The sequence below is a fragment of the Schistocerca cancellata genome, chromosome 5 (genome assembly GCF_023864275.1).
Source record: "Schistocerca cancellata isolate TAMUIC-IGC-003103 chromosome 5, iqSchCanc2.1, whole genome shotgun sequence".
Taxonomy (NCBI): domain Eukaryota; kingdom Metazoa; phylum Arthropoda; class Insecta; order Orthoptera; family Acrididae; genus Schistocerca; species Schistocerca cancellata.
Genome location: NC_064630.1, coordinates 326,804,605 through 326,820,831, shown reverse-complemented (window position 1 = coordinate 326,820,831; position 16,227 = coordinate 326,804,605). Strand labels below are relative to the sequence as shown.

Sequence of the window (16,227 nt, the reverse complement as noted above, 5' to 3'; positions counted from 1 at the left end):
AGTTACGCGCCACGGCCTGTCTGTCTCGTGGGCCTCGTGTAAAAAGCACCTGACGACAATGATTTGAGTTGAACAATGGCAGGTCGATTTCAAAGTAAACCTGCAATACTGGAATAGCACTGTTTGTTTCTATTTCTTATTAACACCTTATTTCCTTCCGGCAAGATCTAAACTTACCAGAGCACTAGTCATAAGAAAATTATTGTTTTCCAGACTGGGTATAACTTTGCACTAGTATTAGAATCAAAATTTTACTCGAATAGCGCAAAATTAGTATACATTTTCATTTTTCCAAGCACTCAGTACCCATAGTCGTTAAATGTTCTTTAATTATCTAATTAGAAACAATATATGGGAATGCAGTGCTGTGACACAGTACCAGATTTCCACATTATGCCCCCCAGTTATTAAATAAGTTTAACACCGGTAAATTAATTTAATACGAAACAAACTGTGCAAAATTCTCTTTTACCTCAACTTCGTTTCCATCTGCATCAATTCTCGTTGACAGTTTATTTCCTGTTTTTGGCATAGAAGTAATTAATAAAATAAATAAATAAATTTAATTGCGATAATAATAGCAATAAGTTAAAAATTGTTAAAACAAGTTTAAATTTCGTAATCAACCAATACGATTTAGATTTACACTCCACGAACAGTTCCTGAGATTTTATGACAGCTGAAAAAGCGTAAATGTGGGGCGACCCTAATGTGATGTCAGCTTTCGAAGAACACACACATGAACGAAGATAAACGACGGAGACAGCACTCCCGAGAAAAGTACAGACTACAGACTGCTTGACGGTCTAACTGGGCCCGTAATTTTACGAGGGTTAAAAGTGTCAAGAACCAAATGTGTCTATTGTGCTGTGTAATTTATTTTGTTTCTAGTATTTTCTAGAAGAGGAAAAATGTTACACCGATTGACTGTACATCGATATATTGCAGCGATATGAACATCGATTATTAATGTCAATAAGACGCGGTGTGCACAGCGTAGCCGACGAAGCTAATTGTCAAAACATTGAAAATTACAAGATTTGAAATTTAGCTTGTATTTGTGTTGTCAATTTCGCAACGTTGATTGTTAGGAATTATTTAATTGTTAATGTCATATGAAGATGTCTGTCGCCGCAAATGTATTTACTTCTAAGCCAAAAACAGGAAATAAACTGTCAACGAGAATTGATGCAGATGGAAATGAAGTTGAGGTAAAAGAGAACTTTGCACAGTTTGTTATGTATTAAATTAATTTACCGGTGGTGCACTTATTTAATGACGGGGGGGGGGACATAATGTGGAAATCTGGTACCATGTCACAGCACTACATTCCCATAGCCTATTATTGTTTCTAATTAGATTACATTCAACATTCATATCAATTTGGACTTTGTGATTTATGAAACACATTTGATTCGAATTACGTGCTTCTGTTTAAGACCTTGTCAATGGTGAAGCTGTTGAAACGACACAACATTAATCTTTATCTAAATTTAACTTCACTTTCAGATCGGTACCCAACATTCCTAATTCCATTAGGGCCTAACTTCAAAAGTGAAGAGACCAGTAAAATACTCCTTATGCAATTTTAGTTGTTGGTATTGAGATTGGAACAGTGGATAAGAAAAAAAAGCATTGTACAGGTTTTAATCGTTGACAGAACTACTTCCAGAATTCTGCATGAATAATATCACATAAAATTTTTTAACAAGTCTGGTAGAATATTGGGTTTATATTTTGATGAAAAGTTGGCTGCATTGCCACATCTCAGAGTTGAAAATTTCATGGAAATATATATATATGTGTGTGAACATCATTAAGGATTACAAATGTGTCTGGAGAGGTGACATGGCTTGACTCCTGCAGTTTCTTCCTGCATCTATTAGAATATGGTGTATCAAAAGATATTATATGCTTCCCACATGTTCCACACCCACGAGAATCGTCTCATTTTTTGGGTCTATGGAACGAAAACTGAATCTAATCTAATCTAGTGAGGAAATTAGGCTGGCATGCAGTGCCTACTGAACCAACTCAATATCCAGCCTGTGCACCGAGCCTGGCAAACCACCACTCTCAATGAGGCAGCATCTTCTCATGGTGAGACATGCTTTGCAGGTCTTATTTTTCACAATCATTACTTTCATTAGATTCAATACCACAGTAATCCATCTTTTGGGTGGTGTTTGAACTCTAGCAGCAAACAACAAAACCACAAACAACAAAATCTGGACATGAAAATGCCTTGTTCATTGTAAGTAGCAGATGTAAGATTATGAATTGACAGGTCTTTATCGCAGATAATTAAAAGTCTAAATTATCTGCATATGGTGCTGGCAAACCTCCAGTAAACTATGGCAAAAATATTTTGGTTTTTGTGTTATTAAAAAAACAAATATCCGTCCATTTTGATAGCTAATTGCAACTGACATGTCATAAATAATACTGTAAAATATGGTCTTAAACATTTCATTGTGATGTAGAGACATTATTTCTCAAAATCTATGTTGAATTTGGTTCCTCCGCATCAAATGTTCAGTCAGAGAGAGATTTTTTCACAGTTTGTGGAGATAGATTTTAAGGAAATATTATGACATATTTATTAAGGGCGGTTCTTGCTACTTACTACAGTTCACAGTCCTAAATACTGCTGGCCTGCCTTAAAGGCCTATTTTATTTCAAATAGTGAAGATGATTGATTGAGATTGATTTGGCAGGTTATGACATTACATGGGGAACATGATGTTGAAGAAACTGAACATTGTCTTCCCGAATGCTGTCTAAGTTTTCTGTAGCATAGTTTGCTCTTAATTCAAATCTGCTTTATAATCTGCTTCTGAAATCTCTGTCTTACCATTACATAATCGGTCTGAATTCTTCTGGTGTCTCCAGGTCTCTTTCACATGTAGAACCTTCTTTCATGATTTTTAAACCAAGTGTTAGTGATGATTGAATTATGCTCCATGCAAAATTCTACCAGGCAGCTTCCTCTTTCAATTCTTTCTCCCCCAGCCCACGTTATCTTACAGTTTTTCCTTCTCTTACTTTTCCTTATCGAATTCTGATCCCCCATCACAAATAAATTTTTGTCTCCCTCAATTGTCTGAATACTTTCTTTTATCTCATCATACATTTCTTCAGTCTCTTCTGCTGTTCATAGTATCTCAACTACATTCCTATTTTCTTATTCATTATTGAACCTAATCCTGCAGTGTCCCTATTTGATTTTGTGTTTATAACCCTGTATTCGTCTGACCAGAAGTCCTGTTCCTCCTGCCACTGAAGTTCACTAATCCCCACTATATCTTAACTTCAAAGTATCAGTTTCCCTTTTTAAATATTCTAATATATGTGTCTGGTTAAGTGATCTTCACACTCCAATCCTAGAACACCAATTTTTTTTTTCTTCTTATGACGACATTCTCCTGAGTAGTCCCCACCTGAAGATTAAAATGAGGGACTGTTTTACCCCTGGAATATTTTATCCAAGAGGTTGCCATCATCATTTAACCATATAGCAGAGCTGCATATACTTGGGAAAAATTATGACTGGACTTGCCCCTTGCTTTCAGCTGTTCACAGTTTCAACAGAAACACATTTGTTGTGGCTGCACCTTCAGTACAGCTATCTGTATTGCACAGGCACACAAGCCACCACACTAATGGTATGATCCATGGTTCATGGAGGGTGGATTTTCGTGTTAATACAATACTGAAACAAAATTTTGATATGCATAGAAATTATAGGTGCAACAACTTGGTTATGAACAGCGTATTGACCACATTATCATAGCCACCGTATATACAAAGTCAACATCCACGGCAGTAGTACCAGTTTATATATCAGCTAGCTCAGTAGATGATAAAGAGGTTGAAAGAAAATATTCATGAGGTAAAAGAAATTATTCAGATAGCTGAAGGGGAAGGAAATTGTGATGGGTACTGCAATCTGAGAAAAATAGTAGAACGTGGGCTAGGGGAAAGGAGTAAAAGAGGAAGCTGCCTGGTAGAATTATGCACAGAACATAATTTAATACTTGCTAACAATTTATTTAAGGATCATGAAAGAATGCTGTGTGTGCGAAAGAGACCTGGAGACAATGGAAAGTTTCAGACAGATTACATAATTATTATTATTTTTTTTTTTGCTCATGTTAGAATTGTGCTAAATATATACAATTAAATGTATAATTGTTCCCATAAAATCATAGTTATATGTACATGGATTATAAAAAATAAATTAACAAGACAAAGCAGTTGACCAAATCTGCATTCAGATAACATTTCTCCAAACCTGAACCACACCTAGGGCATTGTCATTTGCAAGTTGTAAATCTTGTTCTGAGATTGAAAATGAACAGAGGCACAATGGATGGCTGTTTGTTCTTGGCCACATTTGCAGTTCCCATCCCCAGATATGAAGCTCCATGACTTAAAAGATGACTTAGCCCTGCCAACACTAGTTCTTATTTGCTTAAGGGACCTCCAAACACCCCAGTCCTCATTGTAACCAGATGGAAGATGTTCACACGGTTCCATCCACTCATGATGTTTGGAGCTCCACAATCAAGCCTTGCCTTATCTGGAGGTACTTCCAAAGACCTTGATGTCTAGAGGAAACTTATGCTTGATTTCAGCCCATACTGAGTGTGTTGTTGGCCAAATAGTGGTTGAGCTTCAACGACCTCAGCCGTCAGTTGTTCTTGATCAGCAGTGACGTTTTGAAAAATACTTGGAATTGCAATAACTTTTTAACAGGTGTGGGTTTTAAGCATCCAGTGACCAACCTGCAAGCTTTGTTCAAGGCAGTGCCCACGGTCTTGGCATGGATAGATCTTTGCCACACAGGGTATACATATTCTGCAGCAGAGAATCAGTGTTGTGGTTCTGATAGTAAGACAGAGATTTTGAACTGCAAAACATTTCCAGTGGCAGATGGGGACAGTGGTTTAAAACTGAAGAAATAGCGGAAATGTAGGAAATTAAGGAGATGGGACCTTGATAAACTGAAAGAGTCAGAGGTTGTTGAGACAATCAAAGAAAGCATTAGGCAACAGTTGACTGAAATAGTGCTAAGGAGGAGAACAGATGACAAATGGGTAGCTTTGTGAGATGAAATAGTGCAGGCAGCAGATGGTCAAATAGGCAAAGTCCACTAGGAATCCTTGGATAACACACAATATATTGAATCTAATTGACAGAAGGAAAAGATACAAAAATGTAGGAAATGATGCATGCAAATGGGAATACAGACATAAAAAAATTAGATTGTCAGGAAGTACAAAGTGGCAAAGCAGAAATGACTATAAGAGAAATGCAAATCTGTAACAGCATGTATGACTCTGGGAAAGATAGAAGCCACTCTGAGACCACAACAACAATAGTGCTGTTTTATCTCTCAGGCAATTGACTGAGAAAATTAATGGTTCCAGCATTGAGTCACAGTCCAGCTTATAGTTTTAATCTGTCAGGAAGATTCAAACTGGCTGCAGGAAAGTGAAATTTCATCCATACATTCAAATTCAGCATGTAAACTGGTAACTACTCCATAGAGCACCCTTAAATCATCATCATCATCATCACATCATCTATCTCCTGGTTCATTCCTATTGTGTAGGGATGAAACATTAAAGAAAATCAGTAAAATGATAGTTCCGTGGTAGACTATGTGTCAGCACTCCTGGTACGAGTTGTATGATCTGCACACCTTAAAATTACTATAAACAGTAAGTCAGATATCAGGTACAGGTATGTACTCATAATCTTTTGTGTATTGTGGTATGAAGTGCACTTCAATTACATGTTTGCTTCTTGGTGACAGTATCACAAAGTTTAATATATAAAGTGACAGAACATTTGAACTGATTAAATTATGATTTTGTCACTTTAAATAACATATTTGATTCCGAAATACCCTCTTTTTTTTATTGAAAAAGGTAACAGGGCTCAGGTGTAGCAGATGAGGAAGAAAGTGATGAAAAATATTGCTGTGTGAACACAGTTGATATTAAAGAGTTAGAGAGGACACTCAAAAAACCTGCAAATACACTCCTGGAAATGGAAAAAAGAACACATTGACACCGGTGTGTCAGACCCACCATACTTGCTCCGGACACTGCGAGAGGGCTGTACAAGCAATGATGACATGCACGGCACAGCGGACACACCAGGAACCGCGGTGTTGGCCATCGAATGGCGCTAGCTGCGCAGCATTTGTGCACCGCCGCCGTCAGTGTCAGCCAGTTTGCCGTGGCATACGGAGCTCCATCGCAGTCTTTAACACTGGTAGCATGCCGCGACAGCGTGGACGTGAACTGTATGTGCAGTTGACGGACTTTGAGCGAGGGTGTATAGTGGGCATGCGGGAGGCCGGGTGGACGTACCGCCGAATTGCTCAACACGTGGGGCGTGAGGTCTCCACAGTACATCGATGTTGTCGCCAGTGGTCGGCGGAAGGTGTACGTGCCCGTCGACCTGGGACCGGACCGCAGCGATGCACGGATGCACGCCAAGACCGTAGGATCCTACGCAGTGCCGTAGGGGACCGCACCGCCACTTCCCAGCAAATTAGGGACACTGTTGCTCCTGGGGTATCGGCGAGGATCATTCGCAACCGTCTCCATGAAGCTGGGCTACGGTCCCACACACCGTTAGGCCATCTTCCGCTCACGCCCCAACATCGTGCAGCCCGCCTCCAGTGGTGTCGCGACAGGCGTGAATGGAGGGCCGAATGGAGACGTGTCGTCTTCAGAGATGAGAGTCGCTTCTGCCTTGGTGCCAATGATGGTCGTATGCGTGTTTGGCGCCGTGCAGGTGAGCGCCACAATCAGGACTGCATACGACCGAGGCACACAGGGCCAACACCCGGCATCATGGTGTGGGGAGCGATCTCCTACACTGGCCGTACACCACTGGTGATCGTCGAGGGGACACTGAATAGTGCACGGTACATCCAAACCGTCATCGAACCCATCGTTCTACCATTCCTAGACTGGCAAGGGAACTTGCTGTTCCAACAGGACAATGCACGTCCGCATGTATCCCATGCCACCCAACGTGCTCTAGAAGGTGTAAGTCAACTACCCTGGCCAGCAAGATCTCCGGATCTGTCCCCCATTGAGCATGTTTGGGACTGGATGAAGCGTCGTCTCATGCGGTCTGCACGTCCAGCACGAACGCTGGTCCAACTGAGGTGCCAGGTGGAAATGGCATGGCAAGCCGTTCCACAGGACTACATCCAGCATTTCTACAATCGTATCCATGGGAGAATAGCAGCCTGCATTGCTGCGAAAGGTGGATATACACTTTACTAGTGCCGACATTGTGCATGCTCTGTTGCCTGTATCTATGTGCCTGTGGTTCTGTCAGTGTGATCATGTGATGTATCTGACCCCAGGAATGTGTCAATAAAGTTTCCCCTTCCTAGGACAATGAATTCACGGTGTTCTTATTTCAATTTCCAGGAGTGTAGATATGCCACTGGCTCATATAATATGCCATTAGAAGAGCTCAAAAATGTTAACTTGTTATGATGTAATGCTCAGTTAATGAAATATGTCCAGCTGGAGCTTGCTACCTACACTGGTGTCCAAAATTAAAGCAACAAACAGAAATTTTGCAAAGTTGCATTTATTTTGCCACAAAACTATATAAACAGGTGATAGTAAAGTAGAAACAATTTAAGGAGTACAGAACATATTCAACTGCAACATGCATAATGATAGACAAAAATGTTCTCAATTTTTTCTAAATTAATGGATTTAGACACACATTCTGACAACTGGTTAATGTGTTCAGTACCGGGTGTGACCACCTCTGGCACCAATACAGGCATGACAGTGATGCTGCATGCTGTAAATGATGTCATCAATCTCATGTTGAGGCAGTAACACCCATTCTTCCTGCAGAGATGCTCGCAAGTCTTGGAGAGTTGTTGGTGTGTCCCTACTGCATCCCAGATTTGCTCTATAGGATTCAAATCATGAGCAAGCATGCCACACCATGTGTGCAAATTCTTCCGTTTGTAAGAAAATATCAACCACCCGTGCTCTTTGAAGTCTAACATTATCATCTGTCAGTACAAAGTCTGGGCCCATGGCACCTCACAACAACCCCACATGAGGTCCCAAGATCTCATCACGATACCTGACAGCAGTTAAACCTTGCTGATCCAACTGTAGAATTTCATGAAGAAGTCATCTTGATGTTGGAGATCTTTTGTCTGTGTTTGCTTTAACAATAACATATGTGTTTGAGTGGGGTACACCTTTAGCAAAACACTATAGATACTGATAGACAGTGACAGTGACAACTCAGAACATTGAACTTGGCAATGAAGAAGATGACGAAAAAAGAAACCTTGCAGGTGGAAAAAAAAAAAAACAGACACTATAAAAATGTAATACAGCAGGAAAATGACACCATGAGGTAAGTAGCCATAACAATAAGAAAACCCACTGATGATACTGCAATTGCAGTGATACATGTGTGGGACAAAAACAAAATAGTGTTTTGCTAATGGCGGACCCCACTCAAAAACATATGTTATCATGAAGAAGTGTTCAAGTGGTCAACATAAGTCCTGCTCACACTATTAGGGGCCCTTCTCAGTATCAGTCTCTTTCCACAATGTTTGGGTTTGAAAACGTGTTCCACATTCCCTCCATATGTGAATCAGTCGAGACTCTCACTACAGATCAAATCAGGACTCATCTGTGGACAGAACATTAGCCCACTGTTTGACTGGCCAGGTGGCATGTTGACAGTTCCACTCTAGACATTCCCTTCTGTGAAAATGGATCAGAGGTACACATACAGCAGGTCTCCAACAATAAAGGCCATTCCACAGAAGCCTTCTATATGCTGTTTTACTCAATACAAGTCCAGTGGATGCTGGGAGGTCAGATGCCAGCTGCCTTGCAGTACTAAAGCAGTGCCAACGTCCCCTTACTGTGAAATAATGGTGCTCTCTTTCTCTTGTCACACGTGGTCGGCCCTGCTCTTTTCTTCAGAATACAGTTCTGGTCTGTATGAACTGTTACCACATCCCAAAAACAACAGAACAATTCATGTTAAGCCTTTGGGCCACATCAGTTTGTGACTGCCCTGCTTCTATTCTTCCTGTGTCCCTCCACTGCAGAGTGTCTGGTAGGCATCTTCACTGTCTGATACAACACCATCTATGCCTGTGTACACATACAGCACCATCTATGACTGTGTACACAAAGATTGTGGGTTTGGACTACCCGGCAGGCACTACACACTTGATAGGTGCCCTGACATCATTGTTGGTGCGGTTAGTCACTGACCAGAATGCCATCTTCTGTGCAGAACACAATTGTGCGGACATGTTTGTAAACAGTTAGTATGATTACATCATGAAGTAGACATAGGACAGGTAAATAGTGGTTTGATGTTTTAATTTTGGATACCAGTATATTTGAAATGCGTTCTTTTATGTCTTGATGACATTTGATAGCTGTTGGCCTGCTTAATTATTTCAGTAGTCTCTCTTACTTTCACTGGTGCGAATGTGGCTGCTGAGCAGGCACAAATTGGGCTTCTACTTTAAAGTGGAGAAAATGGAAGAAGTACTTAGGTGCCAAAAGCATCTTTATGTACTATACACACAGTGGTGTGCCACAGACATCTGGCAGGGAAGTGTCATTGTTTCCAGCCACCTCCATGTTAAGGAAATGATGCCACGGACACAGTGGTGGCGTGGCTGTGAAATGTTTACCACCTTACTTCATTTGTTAAGATGGAGGTCGCTTAGAGCAGTATCTTGTCTCCACCACATCACTGCCATATGCCCACACTGTGCCACTTCTGTGTGTATTGGACCTTACAGTAGCTTGAATTTGACAGCATAGCAGCAGAACCAGGCCACAATGGTGTGAGGTGATGATCTCTTTACCATTGTCAAAACAACCAAATAGAAAATATATGGGTGCTAATGAAAGGAAATGTCCAAATAATATTCTGAATTGAATATGTGCAGAATTTATATGAGGAAGCCATGGAAAATGTTACAAAGGGCATTCAAAAAGTTTTGCACAGTCGTCTCTAATGTTTTTATTTTTTGCAGGAGGAGAATGAAATTTTTTTTTGAACATATGTGGAACATTTAGCTATACATTGAGCCTGCTCAATGTAGCATCCATCAGCTGTGACACATGATGTAAATGCACTTTGGTAAAATTCTGGGGATTGACTTTTACACCATCGCTTGACACAGGAAATAAGGTCTTTCTCGCTATCAAATGTTTTACCGCACAGGTGGGCCTTCAGATGACCAAATAGGTAAAAATAAGACGGAACCAAGTCCGGACTGTATAGAGGATGAGGAACAATTTTCCAACCCATTTTCCTGATTTTCTGCTGCGTCATAAGGGCTGTAAGGGGTTTGGCATTGTCATGGTGTAGTCTGATGAGCTGACCCTGAAGCTGTGGTCTGTGGCTCTTGACGCACGTCACAGCTTGTCTAAATACAAACAGTAATGGTCCTGGTTAATTTTGGAGTAAGGTTCCAAAAAGTCATTGAAAATAACACCACACTGATCCCCAAAGAAGGAGGCCATCACCTTTTGGCCTGCTGTTCGTGAAAGTCTTGGTTTCTTCTTCCCAGGGGATTACATATGACACCACTCCATGGATTGGGTTTTGCTTTCAGGTTCAGACAAAAACAACCATGTTTCATCCTGGGTAATGACGCTGTCGAAACACTGTTTCCACTCTTCAGTAAAGGTCTTCATGAGACTCTTGCACACATTCTTCCTCATCGTTTTCATTTCTCTTGTCAATAATCTAGGCACCCAACATGCACAGATTTTTCTGTCCCCTAGTGACCGTAGCAGTGATACCACACTAGCCAGTGACAAATGAGTCATTTCAGCAAGCTGTCATGTTGTCACACATCTGCCATTTTGGATGATGTAATCAGTGGTCTCCTTATTCACATCACTCACTGCCGTAGATGGTCTAGCGCATCATGGTTTGTCCAATAGAGGGATATCACCTTCTTTAAACCTCTGCAACCACCGCTGGATACTGCTGCGATCCACTGTGCCCTCCCCATAAACAGGGAGCAACTTCCTGTGAATCGATGTGGCAGAGTCATTGCTGGTCTTGAAGAGGAACTCCATCACCGACTGTTGTTGCAACCTGACATCTACTTCACTGTCCATTATGGCTCACCTGTAAATAAAAGAAAATACTCTTATAGACCAACTTGTAGCTAAATGTTCCAAGTATGTTCACAAAAAATTTCATTCTCCTCCTGCAAAAAAATAAAAAAATTAGAGGTGATTGTGCAAAACATTTTGAACGCCCTTTGTGCTAAAGGAGACTGGGAAAATGTGTATGCAATGTTGCAAATTTGAAAGATAATAAATTCCTGAAAGAAAACATCCAAGGAAGCTGGCATTCCTGGAAATTACTGATGAATACTGAATTTTCAGCTGCTCTAGTTCTTTGGAAGGACAGTTAAGAAATAACAAATTACATGAACTGTCATCTGCCATGTTCCTTCATTTGGCTAAGACTAGTGCACACAGTAACATGTTTCTACGCTCTCTTTCTGTCTCTTTATTTCCAGTGATCTATCAATATGTGACAGAACAACTTCTGGGTGTATTTCACTGTGCTAGTATGTTTATCCATTTAAATTTCAGGGAGCAGGTGACCTGTATTTCCTGTATTGTATAGAGCTTAAACTAATATGCATAACTAATGAATGCTTAAATGTTCATGTAATCAAAATAGTACTGTAATTTGACGGAGAAGCAGTAATAGTGTATTTTGCTCCAGTAGATCTAGTAATTTGCACTAAAATACATTAAACATGGTGATATAACTCACAACATAAAAAAGTATGAGACGACACTTCCAGAATAAGTACATTTAATGATGTAACAGGACAATAGTTCACAATGGATACAGTGTATGGATTATGCACATGGCAAGACAGGTACAGTACAGTTCTTGCTAGCATAGTAACTAGCATGATGAGTGAGAGCAGACTGAGGATGGTTGCTGTGCTGTGATTTCGTATGCAGACGGTGGGTCTTAGGTGGCAGTGGGAGGTGTCTGCACAACCATCTTGCATGTTCACTTGGCCAAAGTGTCTCCCCATGGAAGCCACGGTTCGCAATAGTGAACACAGAATAACTGTAATGCCGTACGGTGCCAGTTTTGCAACGGTGTCTGATGTCAGCTTGTGCTGACATCTCGATGGTATCCCAGGGGGTTACCACATCCCTTCTTCCTTGGGAAAGCAACAAGCTACATCTCAGCAAATTGACCCGTGCCCAGCTGATCACCCGGGCAGTGCTCTGAACCAGGTCAGTGTCTTTGAAAGTATTGGACGACCCCTCCAGTTTTACCAGCTCTCAGTTGGAGTGGATACAAGCATACAGCCAGAAGTTCCCTGGCTGGTAGCACTGCCAGAGTCTTGGTGACTCCAAAGCTGGACTCCATGTCCACATTAGGACCTGGCACAGAGGAGAGCTGCAATTGTGGGGCAGTCTTATCTTCTTCTGACATCTGGTCCACCTTGAGTGGACTATAAACAGAGGGAGATGAGGTTATGGCTGGGATTGGTGAATTGAACAGAGAACCAGAGAGCAGGAACAGCGTGGGAGTATGAGTGGAGATAGCAGAGGGTCCGGCAGAAGACAAATGAAAGTTAGCATTGCTGTAATGTTTGTCTGCTAGAGGGCCTGGAGGCAGCAGCAGTGGCTGTGGTTGGGTCCCCTGACACAGGTGGAGCTGATTTTGAGGATGTGTCACCATCCGGTCCCCTGTGGCCGGAGTGAACATGCAGCATCCCTAGTGCTGCTGGATTCCACTTGCCTTGATGTCAGGAGCCCTGTGCTCATACATGGCTGCCCAACCAGAAGCATGAAGACAGTGTTGCCGATGGTCCAGGAGGCGCTGGCAGTTTGAGATATAGGAGCATGTGGGCCTCTGACAATGGCCATAGTGAAGTTGCCCCGGACTCTTCCCCCACTGTTGGTGTGAACTGTTAGGAACTCAAAATAGTTTCGGCTGGAGGAACATCAGCCACATCTTTCTTCATCTGTGTATTAAAAGTTTGTATCAGTCTTTCAACCTCACCATTTGTTTGTGGACTCATCAAAAATCTGGAACCGAAACTATGGTCCATTGTTCAACACAAGTGTTAGAGGTGAAAATTCTGTTGAATGCCATGACCATAGCCTCTGCACTTATGGTCCACCAGTTGACCACCTTCGGAAAGTTGGAGTACACATCAAGGACAATCAGCCAGGTGGTCCCAGGAAGGGACCCATGAAGTCAATGTGAACCCACTCCCTCAGGTGTGAGGGCATTGACCACGGTGAGAATGTTTGGTGGGGAGCATCTTGGTGTTGTTCACACTGGTGACAGTTGTGTATAAGATATTTGACCTGCCTGTCCATGCCCGACAAGTGCAAATGGTGCCAGGTGATCAGTTTAGTTTACGAGATACGCCAGTGACATTGGTGCAAGAGCCATAAGGTTGTCAGGTGGAAAGGTTCCGGCTTGACTATCTTGAGGAAGCTGGTGATCTGTAGTTAGTAGGTGAGTCCCAACCGGGTATGAAGTTTAGCCAGACATGTTGTATTTACCACCAAACCTCCTGTAAGATGATATTCTTGACCATGACCATGACCACATGGTCCACCCTGAAGGGAATAATATCCACCACCAGTTGAGCCTCTTTGTCCAACTGTAAGCACAAGATCTTGTCTTGGTTGAACTCTGGATAAGAGCCCATCAGGAGACAGGGCAGGGAGTCCATGTTGGCACGTTGAGTGATACTGCAGAAGGGAATGTTGTAATTGTATCTGCTGAGAAAGAGTGCCTAGTGCCGGAGTAGATGGTAGTCCTCTCAGGTAGCTTTGCTGCAGTATGGAAGAGGGAGATCATTGGCTTATGATCTGTAAAGAGATGAAACTTTGTTCACTATAGGAATACATGAAATTTCTTCAGCGCAAAGAAGATTGTGAGAGCCTCTATTTTTATTTGTGAATCTTTCTTCTGCACAGCACTTAGTGTCTTTGATGCAAATGGGATCTGATGTTCAGAACCGTCCACATCTACATTCATGCTCATAAATTAAGGATAATTGCAGAATGTGGTGCCACACAATATGGCATTACTCAAAACTGGCACTAGTAGCATAGGCACATAGGGAACACACACGACACAAATCTGTAAGTCCACGATATTGGTGATAAGTTGAGAAAACCATCCCGAAACACATGTGCTACAAAACGCCACTGTTTCCTGCACATTTACCCTGACATCAATTTGGGATATGATCACCATGCACATGTACACAGGCCACACAATGGGTTGGCATACTCAGGATCAGCTGGTCGAGCAGCTACTGGGGTATAGTCTCCAATTCTTGCACCAGTGCCTGTCGGAGCTCCTGAAGTGTCGTAGGGGTTTGCAGGTGTGCAGCGATACATTGACCGAGAGCATCCCAGATGTGCTCGATGGGGTTTAGGTCTGGAGAACAGGCAGGCCACTCCCCTCACCTTATATCTTCTGTTTCAAGGTACTCCTCCACGATTGCAGCTTTTTCAAGGTACTCCTCCAATCCCACCCCACACCACGAAACCACGACCTCCATACAGGTCCCTTTCAAGGACATTAAGGGGTTGGTATCTGGTTCCTGGTTCATGCCAGATGAAAACCCGGCAAGAATCACTGTTCAGACTGTACCTAGACACATCCGTGAACATAACCTGGGACCACTGTTCCAATGACCATGTACTGTGTTCTTGACACCAGGCTTTATGGGCTCTCCTGCAACCAGGGGTCAGTGGAATGCACCTTGCAGGTCTCTGGGTAAATAAACCATGTCTGTTCAGTCATCTGTAGACTGTGAGTCTGGAGACAACTGTTCCAGTGGCTGCGGTAAGGTCCCGAGCAAGGCTACCTGCAGTACTCCGTGGCCGTCTGTGGGCACTGATGGTGAGATATTGGTCTTCTTGTGGTGTTGTACACTGTGGACATCCCGTACTGTAGCGCCTGGACACGCTTCCTGCCTGCTGGAATTGTTGCCATAATCTTGAGATCACACTTTGTGGCACACGGAGGGCCCATGCTACGACCTACTGTGTTTGACCAGCCTCCAGTGGCCCTAATATTCTACCCCTCATAACGTCATCAATATATGTTCTTTGAGCCATTTTCAACACGCAGTCACCATTAGCATGTCTGGAAATGTCTGCACACTTACTCACTACACCGTACTCTGACATGCACCAAAACACCTCTGCACATGTGGACTGCTGCCAGCGCCACCATGTGACGACAGCAGGTCAAATGCACCGCATGGTCATACCCCGAGATGATTTAAACCTGCAAACCGCCCACCAGAGTGTTGTTTTACCGTGTATCAGCATTATCCTTAATTTATGAGCATGAGTATCTATGTTCCAGGATGGCCCCCACGTTCCATTCAGAGGCATTCATCGGCACTTCTAGTTGTTCGCCTGGTTGACATTTGGAGAGACATGGTGCCAGTAGAAGTGTGTGCTTCAGGGTCTTGAATGCCAGTTCACATGCCTGTGACCAAACAAAACGCACGCCCTTCTTTCACAGATTGTTGAGCATGTGCAGAATCTATGCTACATCTGGGATAAATTGTCCGTAACACATTACTTTTCCGAAGAAGGAATGGAACTTTTTTAAATTTGTGGCTTAAAGAAGTGCAGTGATTGCTTCACCAGCTTATGTGTGGGCCTAATACTATCGCTAGAGATGATATGTCCTAGGTATTCCCTTGATGGTTGAGAGAGAGAGAGAGAGAAATTTCTAAGGTTGAATTCGAGGCTTTCAGAGTGGAGGTGTACAACAGCTGCTTCAGGTTTCCTAAGCATACTTATGCTGTGGCCCCCATCAGCACAGTGTCATGTAGGTAATTTATGCAGCCCAGAACATGCAGCAGCAGTTGCCTGAGGTACCTTCAAAAGATTGCTGGGGTCTGGCCACCCTGAAAACTAAGGATTTGAAATGATATAATTTTTGTGGTGTGTTGACCACAAGGACTTTCTGTGATTCCTCATTCAGGAGTAGTTTTAAGTAAGCTTAAGAAAGAGCGCCCTTTGAAAAATACTGGCCTTTCATGAGTACAGGGAAAATCTTGTCTGCCGTCAGAATGGGATATGCATCAATCTCCAACTGGGTATTGACAGTAACCTCAAAGTCTCC

The 16,227-nt window shown here is 42.4% G+C and overlaps 1 protein-coding gene across 2 annotated transcripts in view; it reads left to right on the top strand.

Annotated features, from left to right (window-relative positions):
- The first annotated feature begins 976 nt into the window (after positions 1-976).
- The window catches only part of LOC126187858 (coiled-coil domain-containing protein 93), an 81,596-nt gene continuing 66,345 nt past the window's right edge, over positions 977-16,227 (top strand). For both annotated transcript variants that reach the window (XM_049929173.1, XM_049929172.1), the window contains exon 1: positions 977-1,211. In XM_049929173.1, the coding sequence (XP_049785130.1) occupies positions 1,116-1,211 (96 nt within the window). In that variant the 5' untranslated portion in view covers positions 977-1,115. The remainder of the gene's footprint in view (positions 1,212-16,227) is intronic.